Source organism: Bombus pyrosoma, linkage group LG9, assembly GCF_014825855.1.
Source record: "Bombus pyrosoma isolate SC7728 linkage group LG9, ASM1482585v1, whole genome shotgun sequence".
Lineage (NCBI taxonomy): Eukaryota > Metazoa > Arthropoda > Insecta > Hymenoptera > Apidae > Bombus > Bombus pyrosoma.
Window position 1 is genome coordinate 14195300 of NC_057778.1, and position 21288 is coordinate 14216587.

At 29.9% G+C, this 21288-nt stretch overlaps 3 protein-coding genes across 8 annotated transcripts; 1 reads left to right on the top strand and 2 right to left on the bottom strand.

The window, feature by feature from the left end:
* Positions 1-410: 410 nt before the first annotated feature.
* LOC122570918 (synaptic vesicle 2-related protein) lies at positions 411-4217 on the bottom strand. Of its 4 annotated transcripts, XM_043733908.1 has the most exons (9): positions 3464-3545; positions 3333-3372; positions 3225-3244; positions 2711-2895; positions 2425-2621; positions 2282-2345; positions 2067-2192; positions 1789-1997; positions 411-1718 (listed from the first exon to the last, which is right to left on the bottom strand). In XM_043733908.1, the coding sequence occupies exons 4-9, from the start codon at positions 2807-2809 to the stop codon at positions 1112-1114; spliced, it is 1302 nt and encodes a 433-aa protein (XP_043589843.1). In that variant the 5' UTR covers positions 2810-2895; positions 3225-3244; positions 3333-3372; positions 3464-3545; the 3' UTR covers positions 411-1111. The 4 variants fall into 4 exon arrangements, with proteins under 4 accessions (XP_043589843.1, XP_043589841.1, XP_043589842.1 ...); XM_043733906.1 differs by lacking the exon at positions 3225-3244 and having other exon boundaries at positions 3464-3602; XM_043733907.1 differs by having other exon boundaries at positions 3225-3372; positions 3464-3583.
* Positions 4218-7349: 3132 nt separating this feature from the next.
* LOC122570917 (heat shock 70 kDa protein cognate 4) lies at positions 7350-11156 on the top strand. The gene is made up of 3 exons (XM_043733904.1): positions 7350-7504; positions 7619-7834; positions 9190-11156. The coding sequence occupies exons 2-3, from the start codon at positions 7630-7632 to the stop codon at positions 10923-10925; spliced, it is 1941 nt and encodes a 646-aa protein (XP_043589839.1). The 5' UTR covers positions 7350-7504; positions 7619-7629; the 3' UTR covers positions 10926-11156.
* A 1344-nt stretch (positions 11157-12500) lies between these two features.
* On the bottom strand, positions 12501-16940 carry LOC122570916 (RING finger protein 10). 3 transcript variants are annotated; one of them, XM_043733903.1, is made up of 12 exons: positions 16549-16940; positions 15590-15762; positions 15286-15512; positions 15105-15195; positions 14833-15017; positions 14550-14742; positions 14327-14461; positions 13987-14224; positions 13640-13891; positions 13409-13568; positions 12993-13330; positions 12501-12861 (listed from the first exon to the last, which is right to left on the bottom strand). In XM_043733903.1, exons 1-12 carry the CDS (start codon positions 16616-16618, stop codon positions 12767-12769), a joined length of 2157 nt encoding a protein of 718 aa, XP_043589838.1. In that variant the 5' UTR covers positions 16619-16940; the 3' UTR covers positions 12501-12766. The 3 variants fall into 3 exon arrangements, with proteins under 3 accessions (XP_043589838.1, XP_043589836.1, XP_043589835.1); XM_043733901.1 differs by having other exon boundaries at positions 13406-13568; XM_043733900.1 differs by having other exon boundaries at positions 13394-13568; positions 16549-16939.
* Between the last annotated feature and the right edge of the window lie 4348 nt (positions 16941-21288).

Genomic DNA, 21288 nt, shown 5'->3' on the forward strand with positions numbered 1-21288 from the left:
TATGCGGCTTACTTCTTTTAATATGATAGAAACGATAAAAGGCGATTGTAATACAAATATTCATTCCAAATTTTAATGGTTCATACAATGAGAATAGAGTCCTGTATAATGCAGATGAAAGAAAGGTAAACGTTTCATATTTCCTTTTCTATCATATTTTTTCAATATTTGTAAGTAAAATTTATATGATTATTAATTTTAAGTATCATTTTTAAATGATAAAAGGATATTATCTAAAATCATTTTCACCAAAAAAAGCTTTACAGATAATAGTGTATATTGTTAATTTTCTAAAATTAATAAATATTAACGAATGCTATTGATAATTTCAATTAAAATCTGAAAGTTCGAAATTCGCTTACTACATTATATGGAGATCTGTATATTAAGAATTGATTGCATTAAAAAAGTACAAGATTCTACAATTTATTAGGATTCTTCCAGCATTTGTAAATATATTACATTTTATTTGGGTACACTATAAAGAAACTTAGCAAAATAGTGATAAATTTATTAATTTAGTACAATTTTGTATTTTCAATTTTAAATCATGAAATAGAAACAATGTGCTTTTTTATAGAGATACATATATTGTAGCTTTACATGCTTTGCTATTTATGAAAATAAATTATGTTATTGTTGTAATACTAAAACAGATAACAAAAGTTATGGTTTATTGTGTGTACATTAATCCTGCACGTTTGTGCATTTTGGCACTTCTGTTATATATTAATATTTAATATTTTATATATCAGTCTTTGTATATTTCTTATATGTTTAAAACTTACTATCACTGTTTAAAGTGTTGCAGAAAAGTAAATACACATATGTTAAATAACTTATGATATATAGTGTATCCTATTCATTCAAGTAATTTATAAAACAAAATTAGTCAGGAACAAAAAGTAATACTAGTTATGCATATATGTAATTATAAGATTGTAAAACAAAATAAAAGAATATCCAATAAATAGAAACGAATTTGTTTTTCATCATTGGAGAACTGTTAGTTTAACGACTATGACAGAATGTTGTAATGTTGATGAAAATATATTTTCCCTCTTAAAATATTTCAGTAGTAAAAAAAGAAAAATGGAAAAAGGTTGAAACTTTATCGCGCCTCTTGAGTTGTGTCATTAGATGTATGATTTTTCGTTTCAACAGGTAAAGCAAGAGTAGCTATTGCAGCACATAATGCTGTTGCAGCATAAATTGCCATTGCTCCAGTAATAGACCATTGAAGAAATACTTGTGCTATGTATGGTGTAACCATTGCACCAATTCTAGCCATTGCACTACAAGTACTAACACCGATACTACGTAAATGAGTCGGATACACTTCTGGAGTGTATACATATGCAGCTTGAAACACGCCGGCAATTAAACCTCTAGCTAGAAAAATTGCTAGTGTTAACGCTGCTCTGTTTAATAGACAAGCTCTACCTAAGAAACAGATTAACATAGCAAACATTATTAATTGGAAGGCCATTGTCTTTCTTCTACCAATTTTTTCAATCGCAAAAATAGTGGAAAAAATTCCTGGAAATTCAGCTAACGTTGTCCAAAGAAGATCAATGTAATCACTCCTTTCTAAACGACAATCTAATTGACAAGTATCTTCCTTTTTGTTTTCCCACAAACTACATTGTTCAGATGATGTATGGAATAATTCTGTAGTCATTAATACAACACCATAATAACAAAATGCTGTACTCATCCTAAAATAATGCCATTACCATTATTTATATAATGTATCAAGATATAATATTTACCATATGTAGTATTTACCATACAAGCCAAAGCAAGGTAGATGTCCTACACATTTCCTTGCTTAATACATCTTTCAATTTGCCATGATTAATTTGATAAAAGCGATCCATAACTAATCTTCCTGGAGGTAAAGGTTTTTTATTTTCTCTTGCTACTCGTTCTAAAGTTGAAACAGCTTTATCCATTCTTCCGCTCGTTATATCAAATACTGTAGACTCTGGTAACCACTAACAAAAAGTATCAGGTAAAAAATGTTATTTAATACTTGTTATAAATGCTTGATTTTTAATATTTACTGGAGTAATAATAGCAAATACAAGAAGTGGTATTGTTGATAAAATGAGAAGCCATCTCCAACCAAAAGTTGGCATTATTACCAATGCTATTGCCACTTCAAAACAGGCTCCAAGCGCCCAAAAACACTATGAAAAATAATTATTTCATATGAGCAATGTAAATGTTTACATCAAATTTATTTATGAGTGAGTATGACTGATTGACTAGGACTTACATCTAACAAAATAACACATTTTGCTCTTTGTTTTGCAGGAAGAAATTCTGCATACAATGTTACTCTGAAATAATAACTGATGTTATTCATATCTGCTCTAAGAACATTGATACTTTTATTTATAGGACTTACCAAATACTTACGATTGTGGTACACAACCAATAGCAAAACCAACTAATCCCCTAAGTAATAAAATCCACAGAAAATTTGGCGCAAAAGCACTTAAAAGAGCATAATAAAGTAGCAATATTGCACATAAAGTTAAAGATTGTTTACTACCATATCTATCACTTAAATTACTCCAAAACGTAGAACTTAGCATCATACCAAGGAAAACAACCTGAAATAAATGCAATAATATATTACATAAAGATCATTGGAAAAATTTTATTGCATATGACTATATTATTGAACAATGTTCTATTATACCGTGGTTGTTAAAGCTTGTTGATATCTAGTTATACCCCAATCACAATGTAAGGATGGACTTAAAATGCTTAATATTGTTATTTCCATACTATCTACCATCCAACAGAGACCAGTAAATAAAGATAATTTAACTTGAAATTTTCCAAATCCTAACGCATTGATAGCTTGAACAACAGTAAATGTATCTGCCAATGAAATTTTCACAATATTAAAAGAAATATTAAATTTCAATAAAACAAATCGCTTTAGAAATAAATTGTCAGTAGTTATTGTATATAATACTATGTATTACATGTTTAATTATTTACTTATTCAAATTAAAAAAAAATACTACATATAATATTTACATACAATATATATATATATATGTATAAAATATTTCATGTTATAACATATATAGGCTTAATACATGTAGAAGATTTAAAAAATCAACTTGTTAATTAGAGTTATGTTATAGAAAAGTATGTATCACATACTTTAACAAAATAAATTGTTAGTAACATTTTATTCATACCCAAGAAGAAACTGAATCATCTTAAGACCCATGCAAAGGAAAGCAATCCCATTTTAAAAAATCTGATGTTATATTTTCCATGCATAATAAGATATTTACATAACTTACAGTCACCCGCTCCTTTATAGATAAGTTTAAGCAGATTATCCTGTACATAAAAATTGTCAGTAATATTGTAAAGATACATTATAATAATTTACACATGTTACGATATAGATATTCTTAAAAAAATACTTTACCATCTGGAATAACTACAACAGAAGAAAGTTCCAAAGAACGTTCAATACAATTTCCAAAATTTCTACTACATCTTGCCACATTTCCTGAATTGACATTCAATTCCGAACCACGTAATTCTCCTAATTCACGATAAGGTTCGTTAGACATTTGTGATGCATTAGACATGATCGTTTGTATATCATATACAAAATAATAAAATATTTAACTGTCACTAGTACGATTAATTGATTTACAGATTACTTTATTAATATTTCCCTAAAGATGAGATTAAATTTGACAGTCTGTCAATTACACGAATTAAGCAGTCGTATACAGTATACACCACGGTCATATATCGCATACATTGTACCAGAGAGAATTTCCTCTCTCATTATATATATATGAGTCTGGAAACTCCCATAGTGGGGACAAGGCTCTTAATGTGGAAAGGTGTGCTTTGCAAATCGGTCGTTGATCGTAGCGCAAGGATCAATTTGTTAAACTCGTGGGGATCTTGCAACTTATTTCAAATAACTAAAAACATGTTCAATTCAATAAAATAAATATTTTTGCATTAAAGAAACTTGACTTATTTAATTAAATATTTTAACACGAAATCCAAATTTTGTAATAAACTTAGATAAAATTTTCCAATCTGCACAGCAGGCCTGAATTCTTCGAACTCTTGTCTTTAACTGATTATTTATAAAAAGAATTACTTTGATAACAAATTAGAATAATTGAAATATGTACAATATGATAGAATAATAAGTAATGTGGATACAAATGATGGTGCCATTGATAAATCTCAATAAAATAATGGTTGTAGGATATGAAAAAGTATTGCATGTCACATTTATTCACGTAATCACAAAAAATAGTATCATATAAAATACTATATATATAGTTTAATATACTATGTATTTAGTTTAAATAAATTGTGAAACGTTATGAAAAGTAAATTAGTTCATATTTTTTATCTTCAGTGTATATAGTTATTGTTTTTACCGAAAGATGGCCTCTTATGCAAAAGCTGTAAAAGTTTAATAAATCGATTGCAGTGCTATGGCTACCGGTCGATTTTTAAAACACCTCATAATATCACGAGCCTTACTCCCACTACGAGAGTTTCCAAATCTGTATATACAATCGTGCCTATCAGTATCGTCTGTCACCTCTCCATTGTTAAACTTTTGAAAGCTTTACTACGGCTATACCATAAACGATAATCTTCTAATATGACGAGATTTGCTGATAATGAGATTTTATGATTATAAATGCTACAATATATTAAGTTATGAAAGGAATCATGTTATGTCGATGTATGGTAATGAACAATCAAGATCCAACCTCATTTCTGGTTTCTCTAATAATCTATAGTAGTCTATAACAAAATACATAATATACGTTATTTGATAAGATAAACTTCATTATGAATTTGAAAAAATATTTTTCGATATATTAATTTTATTAATTTTATGAATTACTAAAGAAAATCTTAAAAATTTTAAATATTTTTATAATTAATTTTACTAAAGGGAAAAAAAGAAAAAAGACGCAAATTATATCATAGATTAATACGCAGTTTGCCGTTATAGTTTGATGACGTAGTGCGATGATTATCGTTCATGAAAAGAAAATACATACATACGTATATGTATGTATATATTTACATATATAAGTATGTTGAATGAACAGATAGATAATTCAATATTCTCTTTTTTGTAAATTTTTACTATCCTTCTTCTTGTACAATAAATTAAAATGGATTAAATAAGGATTAAATAAGGATTAATAATAATGGATTAAATGGATTAAATAAATATAATGGATTAATAAATTCTATTGAATTCATCCATAATATATATATAAATTCATTCATAATATAAATTAATATCGTATAAATTAACCTTTTCCCGGTTCTTGTAAAAGTTAGCTAGAATATTCTATAACTAAAAAGGTGAGGTTTTAATCGATTAAATACAGATACAAGATTACTTTAAGTGTGATTCACATTGATCGCATGCATAAATACGTTTAGCGGGATGTATACATCTTCGATATAAAACATATATCAAAAAGTATACTTTCGTAAAAATGGCTTTAATAAGCAATAAAGTGTACATTTTAAAATGTCTCGATCAAATAACACACATATATTAACGTACAGTAGCAACTATACAGCGTATTGGATGGGTATATATAGCATGACTACACGGGAATGTACTGGAAGATTCTACAATTCGCGAACTCTACCGCAATGCTTACGTACCATCATTGATTGCATGCACTGTGCTTTGTCACATGGGCTGCGTTCGTTTCCAAGAAAAGTTTCAAGAAAATTCTACAAATTATATAATTCAAACGATACCTCAGAAAATAAGAATAAAATGAGAATATCGCTTTCATCGAATAATTATTATGATTAAAAGAATAAGCTTTATTGATATCGATGAACAAGTTTTTAACATTCTATGATTTTTTCATACGTTTATACATGGTTTATGATATACATATATTTCTCTTAAATAAAATGATACTTAGTACGGGAAATCTAAAAGTTTATAAAGTACCGTAAAATATTCCATATTCTTTTTTATTATCTTTATTATTATCATTTATGTGTATTCTTAGAAGCCAAATGTTAGCTGTATAAAATTATACGTTATGAATACATAATTTAATGCTTTTATTACCATGAAATATAATAAATTTAATATGTTAATTTGTTTGAAAAATTGATTATTTAGTCAAAATATGAATAATTTTCAAATAAATGAAAATAAGTTGTGAAATATAAATGACTTCCTTTTTTATATAACCTTGCGATATTTTCATGGATATTTAAAGCTTATGATGTTTATATGCATACATATATATGTATATATACAAACTCATAAGCAGATACATTGTTCATGCGTCACAATTGGTATAAGAATGTGTATGTATTACATGTTCATTATACATGTAATACAGATTTTCAAGTATATACATAAATGGAAATCGAGAAATGTTTGTTATATTGAATCAATATATCGATGTGACAACAAGGAAATGTAATAATACAAAAGATATAAAATTCTAGAATAGTCTATTTGTCCGATTTTATGCTATATTAATCATTAATTAATGACTATTATTAATTTGACAATGAATTTAAATTTATAATGTAGCATAATTTCATTTTAATTTAAGAACGAATATGTGATAGAATATATGTATATTTCTTACGATTTTTCTATCAAATTCATTGTTATTATGTCATTATGATGACGCAGCATTATGATTTATTGAAATTGACGTCTTTTACCATTGACATATGTACAATATGTATGTACATACATACATATATATTCTATAAATAATTATTATTAGAGATCTGTTATTGTACAAAGTGAATACGCATTGTATTGTATTGTATGTAATATAATGTAATATAATGTTCATTGTCTGTAATATCAGCTTAATTTTCATACATTTGTCAAAAGTGACACGATCATAAAATGAACACATAATCTATAAAGGTAATACAATTGTCACAGAAATTAAGGAATTCTAAAACAAAGCATATCACAACCATGCATGGATATAAACTTCACATATACTTGTGTGTGTAACTACACACTTTCTAGAACTAGTTACTAAATTTTTTCCAACTTCCTTATACTCTACTTCCGTATTATCTGTCGTTCCAGCTGGAGATTGTTTAAAAAATTATTTCATTTATACTTTGATCGTTTAAAAAATAGTTTCAAGAAATTAAAATAATTTTTGTGTTTCGTAAACTTCTTTCGTATCAATCAATAACCACATAAAATTCCACCATTGATATACGTAGTTCGTGGCGCGTATCCAGTAATGACGCAAGTCTAACAGAATCTAACTTCTGATTGGTTGATAGAAGATGCTTGAGTAGGAAGAACATTCCAGAAGCGTCCTCTGGGAAAGTAATATATACCGAAATGCGGATACGGGTTCTTCACTCACGTTGCGAATCGTCAAACGGAGAATCTCTTCACTGTCCTACGAAGCGAACTTTTACAAGCGAGTAAAGAAGAAAGGTGTGTGTATCCACTGTATCCGTATTTACTTCTACAATATTTGACGCTAATCTAATTGGAAAATCATTTCAACGTTTTGTCCATAAATTTAATTTCCATTTATATTTTGTACAGAAAAAGCAAAGATGGCCAAAGCACCTGCAGTTGGTATTGATCTCGGCACCACTTACTCCTGCGTTGGTGTATTCCAGCACGGAAAGGTGGAAATCATCGCCAATGATCAAGGAAATCGTACAACACCTAGCTATGTTGCATTCACCGAAACTGAACGGTTAATTGGTGATGCTGCCAAAAACCAAGTAGCCATGAACCCCAACAACACCATCTTCGGTAAGTCTATTTTATCAAATATTTTTCATATTACGTCTCATGGATAAAGTCATAAATCTTTCTTTTTACATACTGTGAAAAATTTGTTCCGCATATGTTTTTGTATTTTTTGTTGATGAAATACAAATCATTTTTTGAAATCTTGAATGCATTTTTGTAAAATTCCATTATCTGTTAAACATTTTCTTCAAATTATTTATATCCATTGAAATTGAAATAGATTTGTTAGTACGTGTGTAAAAATACAAAAACTAATTTATAGATCTTGTAATTAAGTATTATGAAAAATTTAGAGATTTTTTCGAATGAAAATTTTATAAAATTAATACTAGTGAAAATTTGCATATTATGTAGATAAGATTCTTTTTTAACATTATTCAAGATGTATTTTTTTTACTACAGTTTCTGAATTAATTTTAAGCTAGTTTTTAACGATATTAATTAATATTTCAATTTTTATGAATTGGCTTCCAACATTTTTCTGAGTATTTAAATTATTATTGTAGTAACATAATGGGAATGGCTGTAAAATGACAATGGATTGTTCGTTTTAATTAATGATAAAATAGCACTACTTTGAAATTTTGTAAATTTGCGTAAAGAATTTTTAATATGGTAGACGATGAGAAGCTCGATCTATAATATGTAATGGATATGCGTTATGTACGCACGCGCATCTGCAAAGATGTACGGGCATAACGTTTAGTGGTCGCCATTACGGTCGCCATCTTTGTTCGGATTATTGTTTAATAAATATATGATACTTTTATCTAATTAGAAATTCGAAATATGTTACAAGAGCTTTCTATTTATTTCATTAACGTGATAAATTATTTCAATAAAAATTTTTCACATAAAAAGTGATTTTTTATTTTATAGAAGTCTTAAAAATAACGTTGGGGACCGGCTGCTCTGACATAGCCTATATATAGACGAGCATATATAATACGAATTTCCGCGTGTTTTTGGATCGATTGAAAAGATTTAAAGCGACTAATATTATATCTAATGTATTGGTAACGGTTTCGTATTATTCATATATGTAATGTAAAAACACATTCATAATATTTTGTTTATAGTATCCATTGCCTTTTTTACTGTTCCATTTAACAGTAGTTAGTATTTTTATAAGATACTGCATGAAATATGTAAGACGTGAATTCGCGTATCCTGTCCCCAACTGTTGGAAAATGAAAGAAGCGAATTCACGTCCTCAGTCCTCACATTGTTAATGTAATAAAAAATAGCACAAACGCTTATTGCGTTAAAATGTTGTTAAACGACATTGAAATTATATTATATTAAATTGAGAATACAAAGGATAAAGAAGTATTTAATTTTCTACTTATTTTCAGATGCCAAGCGTCTCATAGGCCGTCGTTTCGAGGATCCCACTGTTCAGGCTGATATGAAACATTGGCCCTTCACTGTTGTAAACGATGGTGGTAAACCCAAAATTCAAGTATATTACAAAGGAGAGACGAAGACTTTCTTCCCTGAAGAAGTGAGTTCAATGGTCCTGGTAAAGATGAAGGAAACTGCTGAGGCATACCTTGGCAAGAGTGTCAGCAATGCCGTGATCACTGTACCTGCTTACTTCAACGACTCGCAGCGTCAGGCAACCAAGGACGCTGGCACCATCTCGGGTTTGAATGTTTTACGTATCATCAACGAACCCACCGCTGCCGCCATTGCTTACGGTTTGGATAAAAAAACTACCACCGAGCGCAACGTCCTAATCTTTGACCTTGGTGGTGGCACCTTTGATGTCTCAATTTTGACCATCGAAGATGGCATTTTTGAGGTCAAGTCAACAGCAGGAGACACTCATCTTGGCGGCGAAGATTTCGACAATCGTATGGTCAATCACTTTGTCCAAGAATTCAAACGCAAATACAAGAAAGATCTGACTGCAAATAAACGTGCTCTTCGTCGTTTGAGAACAGCTTGCGAACGTGCGAAACGCACTTTGTCTTCGTCTACTCAAGCTAGTATCGAAATTGATTCGCTCTATGAGGGAATTGACTTTTATACCTCAATCACCAGGGCTCGATTCGAAGAGCTTTGTGCTGATCTCTTTAGAGGAACACTCGAGCCAGTGGAAAAATCATTACGCGATGCCAAAATGGATAAAGCTCAGATTCACGATATCGTTTTGGTTGGTGGATCCACGCGTATTCCTAAGATTCAGAAGTTACTGCAGGACTTCTTTAATGGGAAGGAATTGAACAAGTCTATCAACCCTGATGAAGCTGTAGCTTATGGAGCTGCTGTACAAGCTGCTATTCTACATGGTGACAAGTCTGAAGAAGTACAAGATCTACTGCTTCTTGATGTAACACCTCTATCTCTTGGTATCGAAACTGCTGGTGGTGTTATGACTGCGCTTATCAAGAGAAATACTACTATTCCAACAAAACAGACTCAAACCTTCACTACATATGCTGATAATCAACCAGGAGTATTGATTCAAGTTTATGAAGGTGAACGTGCTATGACAAAGGATAACAACTTATTAGGTAAATTTGAGCTCAGTGGTATTCCACCAGCCCCTCGAGGAGTTCCTCAGATTGAAGTCACATTTGACATTGATGCCAATGGTATTCTGAATGTCTCTGCAGTGGATAAATCTACTGGGAAAGAGAACAAAATTACCATTACCAACGACAAAGGTCGTCTTAGCAAAGAAGATATTGAAAGAATGGTCAACGAAGCTGAAAAATATCGTAGCGAGGATGAGAAACAGAAAGAAACTATCGCTGCTAAGAATGGTCTTGAGTCTTACTGCTTTAACATGAAGAGCACAGTGGAAGATGAGAAACTCAAGGATAAAATCAGCGCCAGTGACAAGCAAATTGTATTGGATAAATGCAACGATATCATTAAGTGGCTTGATGCCAATCAGTTGGCTGATAAAGAAGAGTATGAACATAAACAGAAAGAATTAGAGGCTATATGTAATCCTATTGTTACGAAGTTGTACCAGGGTACTGGAGGTATGCCTGGTGGAATGCCTGGAGGTTTCCCAGGAGCAGGAGGTGGTGCTCCTGGCGGTGGTGCATCTGGTCCTACTATCGAAGAAGTCGACTAAATTGTTACTCGCTTGTCACTGCCTTCTCCATGATTTATTCCTATTCGGAGGATAACATCAATTCGAAGAACATAGAATTTCACAGCTGCGGTCTTTCGTTCCTGAGTATTAATTTATCTAGGTTTCAGTTTTCTCTTCTACTACATCGTATAAATTATTTTAGATTTATTTATTCTGTTTTTGTAAAACTAGCCAAATAATTTTCAATAGATTACAATGCGTAAAAAATAACTTTATTGTACTTGTAATTCGATAATGTCGATAGAAGATCAGTTGTGATGATTTTCTATGTTCAAAAAAACCAGGAAAATATAAAACAATCCCTAAAACTTACATAATTGTTTACAATTTATTACCTTTTTTAAGTGAGAATCTAAAAGAGTCAGTGGTTTGTTAACACTTAGCCAATCGAATAGTGGAGATGTCCACTGTGAAGTACATCGCGCTTGACAGAATGGGAGATCGCCCTTTTTGACCTTAGCAACGCATTTTCTTTCTTTTTTATTATCAATTATTGTTTACCTGGAATTGTTCCCAATTAATTGTGCCACTTTTGCTGCTTTTATAAAGTACAGTATATAATAAAATACACCAATTTAGTGGTGTTAAAATAAATTAAAAAGTTACACTATCAGTTATGATTAAATAAAGTTATAATTGAACGATACTCCACACTGTAAAAAAATATTAAAATTCATTATTAATTTTTTATTTTACCTATATTTTTTGCATAAACTACAAAAGATAATTGTTATATACTTTTAATTTGATGTTTTGTATAAACAATATGTGAAATCATTAAACAAAATCATTACCGCAAAATATAATTGATCACTTAAATAATTTTTAGACTTCTTTGTTTTTTAAATAGTGAATATTAATCCGCATTGTTTGGAAAATTGCGCGGTGGACAGCGTATAGGTTGGCTTGTCCATTGCGGTGAGAAACGTATAGCTCGCTGTGGCGCGCGCGGTTGGCTAAGTATCAGAATGAACTCGAGTTATGATAAATTGGAATATCCAATTCCATAGAACGTCACTTATATGGCTGTCGTCCCACCTCAATATTAAATATATTTTATAGTAGCAAATAATTTTATAGTCCATCCCAAAAACGATATTTTATTTTAAGTAATTTAAAAACTCAACATTTCGTACATCTAAAGTTGGTGAGAAGAATAAAACCGGTAGTAACAATTAAACTTTATGAAGTGTTTCGTAATTCTTTAGTCTTTTGTATAGAAAAAAAAGGAGACAAATTATATAGTAAAATATAAAGAAGGAGAATACAGAGAAACATCAAAAATTAAAATGTAAATAGGTTCAGAAAGGTAAAAATTATTTTAGCTGCAGTTATTGAGCAAATAAAAAGTTCACTTCTATTCAAAAATTTTAAAGAGGTCGTGGGAAGTTTTTTTGAAACTTAAATTTGTCCCATATTTATGAATGTTTTATATATGTACATGTACATAGCATACACATTAACTATACAGTCAAATAAATGATGAAGAGTTTCTTGTTTATCTTTTTATCAATTTGAATTGTAACAGTCATTGTAATAAAAGACTCACAATACTTTCCATGAAACTAAATTTTATTTGCAAGCACAACAGACCCGAATGCTACAGGAAACAATTGTTCAATAATCGATAATATAATGATGAAAGTTTTACAAATGGAGGATAATATATAATTACATGTTACGATTTATACTAGAACTTGATAAATTTCCTAACATATACCCGAAATAATCTGAAATATAACACGCGGTAATAAAATACACAATGGAAACGCGAAATTCGAAAATAACAACGTAAAGTGCAAGCATTATCATGAAAAGAATTAAGATTCATGTGCCACAGTAGTTGCAAACAATACGGTTGATTTCCCTTTCTTCTTTTTCTTCTTTTTCTTTCCACCTCCATTTTTCTCTGTTTCTAAAAAATAGATATCAAATTTGAATTATGCTTATTAATTATTTATAAATAAAAGATACAATTAGATGATTCACATCTCAAATAAAATGATAAACTAATATATATAATTATAATTACAATATAGGGCTTACCTAACTTAGTTTGTTGTAAAGCGGCTGCTAAAGCATCACCAAAATTCTGACTGTATGATGGTACTGAGACATAATTTTCTTCTTCGGTGTTTCTCGAAGGCGTCTGAACAGTCAGACTAGAATACTGTTTCCTATGTGCGGAGTTAATCGATGGCCATAGTGTTTGCGATTTCAAACGTGTGCCAGTATTTCGCAACATTTCTGCAAATGATGGTCCCTGTTCGTGAGCAACATTATCAGTTTGTCTAGATGCAACCATTTCGTCAAATGTGTTGGAAGATGGACTACTAGCTACGCTTGAAGCCGCCGTAGATTCTAGCGGTGACGGAACACTTTCCCTGCAAACATATTGAATGTATGATGGCATGTGATACAATAGTGTATTATGTAAGTATATATACTCAGAAAACAACAACTCTGGCTGCCATCGAGGAAAATGTCGCCGTGAATCAATGTGTACGGCAGGAGTTGGATATCTTCCCATTCGCTTATTTTCTTCCTCGGTAATTTGTTTTTCTCTTTTTCTTTCGTCACGTTCTCGTTGTTGCCTATGTCTGTGCCTCAGTGTCAATTGATCTATAACAAATCATAACATAGATTGAAATATAAATAGAAATTAAGAACTGCAAATACAACGAAAAAATTACCTTGAAATGAAGATAAAACCTCCTCCGACACAATTGGTGGCTTTAATTCAATTTCAGCTACCTCGAATTGGCAAGTTAATGGCAAGTGACATAAGTATCTTAGTCTACGTCTTAGATCTTCTGTAAGACTTCCTCCCTCTTTTTCGAGGAGTTTTCCCATTATCACACGAGGGGAATTTTCAAGACTGCCATATTGCATTTCTAGCATTTTTACATTCATCGCATGAAGATACAGATGCTGCCCATCTTCCGCTGAAAATCATACACGTATATTAAATATAATTTTTCATAAATAAATTAAATATTATAAACAGAAATAAAAATAGTAAAAAGTATTTATTAAGAACCTTGGTAAAAATAAAAGAATTTTGGTATGTCTGGGGTTAATTGAACGCCGTTAGACGAATTTTCCACAGATTTTAATATTTCTTCATCCACATCCTTTTTATTCTTTTTTGTTGAAGTATTTGTTTCTTCATAGTCTTGAGATGTTGATTGAGATAAATGTTTCTCAATATCGGCTTTTTCTATTTGTAATTTGTAGGCCAATGTTGAAGTTTCATTCAGAGGAATTTCCGATTTTACCTGTAAAAATTTCTTTTCTTAAAGAATTTTGCTATTCGCAAAAACTTTTACTTATAATGCTTTAAGTTAGGAAGTAAAAAAGTCTATTTCATTTAATTTTACCCTTTGTAATAATTCCCCTTCTCTTTTCGAAAGTTCATCAAGCGCCTGTTCAATATAACAATTTTCCGGAGAATCAGGATTATCTGATAGTTCAAATTTCAACTGTGTACGTTCACATTCAATGATATTCATCACCTGAATCATAATTCATGACACGAATCATAATTAGCATTGACAGTTTAAAATTTTTACACTTTGATTTTTGGAAGACTCAGGAACTTACATCTTCTGTACTTGCAATAAGGAGTTTTGAATACACTTGATTGCTAATAGTCTCCGATAGTGGGAAAAAGTTTGTTGGATTTTGAATTAGAGATCCAACAGGTACTGCAAGCAGTGACCCTTTCTCACGGCGCATCAAACGTAAAGTGATAGTATCTCCTAAATTTAACGTACTTTGAGTGACTTCGTTAACACTGAAATAGAAAAAAAAAAAGAGAGTTTCAATTCCTTCACAAAAATTTAATTAAAGAATGTATTATTATTTATACATTCAAATAAATTACCTTTTTAAATCAGATTTTTGAACAGATTCATCACAAATAGGACATTTACGTGAGGGTTTATCAGAAAGTGATAAATAATGAAGGATACACGGCCAACAATAGACGTGACCACAACGTGTTATTTTTCCAGCAACTGGTGGATACAAACATATCGGGCATGATAAGTTTTCAGAACTGTGAAGTTTCTAAACAATAAAATTTCATGATTATCATGATTGTTATTAAAATAAACAGAATTTAAAAGATCTTTTACCAACATATTTATAACTTACAATTTGTTCTATCAATTTCCAGTCAACTAGTACATCAGGATCACTTAAATATAACGTATAATTCCCATTGGCATTTACAACAAACTGGCAACTAAAGAATAGTAAAAATAAAATTTATGTTAATATGTTATTAATACTGTTAACATTATATCATTGTCAGTATTAATATAAAATATGTTACCTAGCTTGCAAAAACTGTTCTTTGTTGTATTTATGGCGTTGCACTGGTGGAAGGCATCTATTACTGTTCCTAGGCAAACCTTTTATCGATTTTCCATGATTCCATGTACCTGAACCACCTTGCATTTCACGTGGTTCATAATGAAAATTCAGCAGATGATTCAAGTTCTGCTTTTTACTTCCTTGGACCACTACTGAGCCAGGCTCAGCTAATTCTGCTTGCACTACCTAAAAATTCAAATAATTTGAATCTAGTCTTATATATAAATTAAATATGCCAAATACAAACAAATGTGGAAAGTAACCTTGGTATCCTCCTTTGAACTGCCATGATATTGTCCTTTAGGTTTTGGTCTCTTATCAAAATTTTTTGTTTTTTGTACATTACACTTCCTTGATTGTTCAGATTTTGAAAAATTGCTAGTACCTGCTGATTCACGTCTGCGCGAGCTCCTTGGAAAAAGTTTGTTTATAATATCTACATAAATAATAATTTATAATTTTTTAAGTTTTTTCAATAAGACACTGGTATAATTTCAAGGTATATTATAAACTACGCATATATATAAATATATATATACATAGATATAATGAAAAATGTTTCAGATAAAAAATTAATGTTTTGAAGAGGATATAATTTTATGTGATTAGTTTTTTACAGGAGGATGCGTAGAGGACGTATGAAGGACAAGTTTTCTCTTTTAGATGGAATAATATATTTTTGGTCACGTTAGTTGATCTAGGTCATAATTTTATATAAAGAGGTATTAAATCTCTTCTTATAAAAAAACATTAGTTTAGGAGATATTTTAATTTCAATTACTCAACAATAATTAAATATTATATACATACTATTTTCAAAGTAGACACCTATACTAGATTATACATCATTCAAAACCTTTTAATTTTGCTTAATGAAATTCCTTTTTATCTTCTATCGTTTCAGAACTATAGCTTGTCCCAGTTGCGTGGGACACCTTGTACAGAATTAATTAGTATTTAAATTTGTATATATATTACAAGAATGTTTCATATGTACCAGTCTATGAACTCTCGAAGAATTCAATGGATTATACAGATAATTAAAATATTTTATCAAAATAGATTGAGTTACAAATAGATATAATGAATAGTAGAGATCGGTATTTCTAAAAGAAGTCATAGGACATCAGAAATAAATGTCTTTTTTGTAAAAAGTAAGCAATTAAGACGTCAGCGAAATGGTGACGTCGTTATCGAAGCAATCAACATTCTGATAACGCACCTTGGTTTTTTTTAGCATCAGCAGGAACCCCCTTTGCGGAGGATTGCGGAAATTTCGTATTTTTTTCCATTTCTGGCACGAAAGCGTTCGTGCTGAATTCCAGAGTTGTTGAGGCTACGGTTTCCTCCGTATGGAGAAACAATGTATTTCTGCAGACCCTTCATCTTCTTCAATAAGCCATGTTTCGTTATCGTCAAAGGTGAAGAAAAATTCCTTGAGATGCCGATAGTCCACGGCCGATGTGACGGTACTAGGGTGACCAAAAACACAGGTGTTAACAGAGCAAAAGCTCTGCTTTGCTTTTCGTCGTAAACGATGATGATCCCAATTTCTGGCTCAATGGCCAAAAGCGATCGCGATCTCGTCGCTATGATGGCGACGAAACTGATGACTTGCGCAAGCAGTAATACGTGATACACATCAAATACTAGAATAATTTACAGACATTTTGATGGTGAGCTAATATTATTAGTGTAGATTTTGATTCTTTTTTTATCTTTATAGATACACATTAAAAATGATGTATGTATATAGAGTGCGTAATTTTCGATATGACATTAGTGGATAATATAATTTAACTTCCGTTTTACAAAAACTTTCGACCAAATTCTATCATATCTCTTGTATACCTATGTAGTATATGATACAAACTGTAACGATCATTTAATGTTATTGTATTTTAGAAAAAATAAAATATTTGGTTGTTTAGAAAGTTTGTTCCGATTTACATTTCGATTCAATATACATTTATTGAATTATATAGGTGCCATTTTGTTCCATAATCTTTCTCCATCTTTCATGCAATTTAAATATTCCATCCTTTCAGAACCTCTCAGGTTTTTTGGCGAAAAACTTTTCAATATGATCTTTCTTGTCGATCAAATTCCTTAAAAATCGGAACGAACTTACTGGGCGACACAATACATACAATACAGCTTTAATTTATTTTTTGATAAGTAACTACATGTTGCTATAATTATAAGAGTAACAATTGAATTACCAATATAGTAATACATATATAAAATATGTTGATTTTGTTGTAAATAAAATTAATTTACATTCACTTAACATAATTTTAATCAAGGTCTAGAAAATTGTATAAATTAGTAATATATTGAAATTATAGCTGAAATCGTTCTGTCAAATGTTCAGTCACTGGAAAATAAGAGCCTATTCTTAACCAGTTTTTGACAACATATTTATTATAAAGTTGCCCTAAAAGATGTCGCGACAAGCTTGTTCTTTACATGTTCACTTGGTAATGTAACAGCGATGAACGAAAAGGTAATATGTATTTAGTGTTTACGTAAGAAGTTATTACAGTTTACTTATATTATTATTCGGATACACCACTATCTTTATATTTGTTGTTTTATATAAGATGTATAATTAAACGTTATCGTTAAAAAGAAATTGTTCTCGTGGAATAAGCAAATCGATATTTAAATCATACTCTCCTACACAAAGCAACAAATACAGAGATAATAATGTCCGAATAATAATATGAGTAACTGTATATAATTTCTGCTATTGCTAAAAATTTTATATTTTAAGTATATTTAATTTTTTAATTTTTGATTCTTTATGTAGAAAAATAATTACATTAACTTTCTATTATTTCTAAGTGATATTAATTTCTGTAATTACGATCACGTAGTGATCCTCATCTATAGTACAGTATAAATTTATTAATCTACTAAAAAAATTTATATATGTAGAATCATACATGGTGCGCACGTTTAAGATACGATGAATTTGTATATCCAAAATACACATACATAGTTTTAAAGGAATCAATTTTAATTTTAAAGTTAATTTTAAAGCAATCAAAAATAACATTCTAGGATAAGGAATAAAAAGAAGGAAGGTCTTTTATTTTCTATATTGTACATGGATTCGATAAATATAACAGTTAAATGTAAACATTTGCGTGTCTGTAACGGAAAATACTAGTGGACATAGAAATATTTATTATCTTTTATTTAGAAAGTTATAACATTTTCTTAGGTATATACACGCAGTTTACATGTAACACGTATACATGGCTGCATTAAATTTATTTCAAAATTAAAATATTATTTTCAAAGCATGTAAAATAAAATTTTTAATTACAATTTTTTATTTAAAAGTCCGACGCGTGAGGCCTTTTTGGATGCCGCGAAATTCCGTGCATGCGCAGACATAAGTTCGTGTCTGGTTTGGACTACGCAGTGTCACGTGACCTCAGCGCGTATATACGTCCTGCTGCCGGCAAATTTCCTCATTCATTCTTTCGAACCTTTGCGACAAGGTTCTCTTTTCGAATTTATACTATAACTTTCTGATGGTCCGTCATCGTGATCAATGGGTAATTGCTTCCGGAGACAGCCTGCAAAGCGATCGACCACCCATTTTTGCGGCTGTGATTTTTGTAAACTATTTAATTACAATTTGAAACAAAACATGTATATAAAAGGCAATAACTAAAAATTTTCATGATTCGATGATTTATTTTGTTACGTTTGCAAAGTAAAATAAGTGGAAAGAAAAAGACAAACGCGAACTTTTTCTGTATTCGAGGTAGAAGTAATCATTGAATTTAGTTTGAAGTTGCAATTCGTCTGGAAGATTCTCCACGCAAAGTAAAAAAAATATTTCGTGGACGGTTAGTGACGCGGTAATGGGTCTGACGGATACGAGTTTCGAGGTACTTTTGACCCTGTGGCGGGTTCTCGTCGTGGGAGTCGTGTGGACCGAAGAAGCTTGTGGTCACTGTAGCAGTGTCTTGTCGAGCCACAGCATCGTCGTTCTCGCTCGTTAATCATTTCGGAGAGGTTATTTGGTAAGTGAAAAGTACACGATCTCAAGTATTCAACGTCGATTATAATTTCTATTGGTATTCAAGAACTTGACTTATTTGCTAATCTCTTATGAATTAGATTAAGATATAAAAATCATGCATCTATCTGTTAAAATCCAGACATTTTGGGAAATAATTTGTACTTTCACAGAAACAAGGTCATAATTAATTAAGCAGTTAGTATCAAGAAATAGAAGAATATGAATAATAAGGAGGGAAAATTTGAATCAAACTTACCAGATATAGCTGTCTCTGATTATAGAAGATTTTATTAATAACAAAAAGAAACAAACAGTAAATTTATATTGAAAGAAGATTTGAACATTCGTATTAATTATTTATTTACTAAATGATATTTTTCATTTCTTTGCTATATTTCTCAAGATTTTAGATAACATTTTAACAATTGTAGAAAGGTCAGTATAGGTATCTTTTATTTTATATATTGTATGTAACTTTCTTTTAAATATCTTCTAGACATAACTGTAAATTCCTTTCATTGCTATCGTAGGAATATTACTATCTGTTATCTGTAGTTTAGGGAACAACGGGAACAAACAACAAGTTTGTTGTTACGGAAGAATATCGAAATAACGCAATACATTTTCCTTATGATTTATTATAGGTGCATATATATTAAAGTTATCTATCACTAAGTTAAGTATTATTTACTATGGTATCTTAAGGTATAAAAAATGATTGAAAATAGATTTTTATTTATTTTATAAATGTTACGAAAATAATCTGGTAAAGATAAAGTTTATAAACAGAATAAATTAGAACAATTATTTGAACGGATTTGACGTTACAAGTGTACGTTCCATGTGTAAATACTTATATTTTTCATGGTCGTTTGTGGTTTCTACAATTATTTCTTATACTCTTATATTTCAACACCTAATTCACTTTTAATAAATAGGTATGTTACGAAGAATTCTATACCAAAGGATATGTTTTCCTTGATATATTGACATAAAATCTTAGAAGTTGTAATAGAATGTAGAAGTAAAAATGGTTTAATATTTGGGATCTATTAAAATGTTATGTCGATAAAATAAAAAGATCAAAATGGTGGCGTTATACTATTAAACATATTTATATATACATATAACAAAATTTTAAGAATGAAATTTTATTTTCATATTACCTATTGCATGAAAGTATTAACATTGTTAATTTATAAAAAAATTGCTAATTTAACTTAGCTATGACTATTATTCCTTTCAAAGAGTGATTGCAAGATGATTTCGCTATACTTATATATGATAAAGAGAAAGGGAAATTTAAAAAAGGGAAGATAACGAAATAAGTCCGCGCCGTGTGAAACTGAGAAAAATATAATGTGAAATGAATATGAAAAATAAAGTATGAAGGAAACTATGATCGATTAATTGCTGATATTCCTTTATATGAAACGCAAAAGTGTTTTCTTGAGTATTATTTGAGCAATGATATTAGTTTGATAGAAAAGTTCAGTCGCTAGATTTTGCTCCTCTATATGAAACATATATTTCAATCGTTAAAACATAAACTGTAAATCAATGATGTAATATTGCAGAATTTTTAAATAGATTATGTCGCTCCATAGCAAAGCGCTTCCTAAACGTTGTATGTTGTACGAGTATTAGAGAGAAAAATTTGTTACAGAGGCAGTTTTATAGGATTTTCCAGACAGATTGATAATTTATTCATATGTTTGTAAAACTTTTGACAGAAGAAAAATGTTTAAATTAAAAATTATTATTAAATTAAAGATTAAAAATTCAACAACGATGGAATAAATGAACTGTCAGATAAAAGGAAGGAAATTATAAGTAACGATGAATATTATATTGAAGATTAATTAGAAGAAATTTCAGTTAAAACAATTGATTCTTTTTCATGAAAAAAAAAAAAAAAAA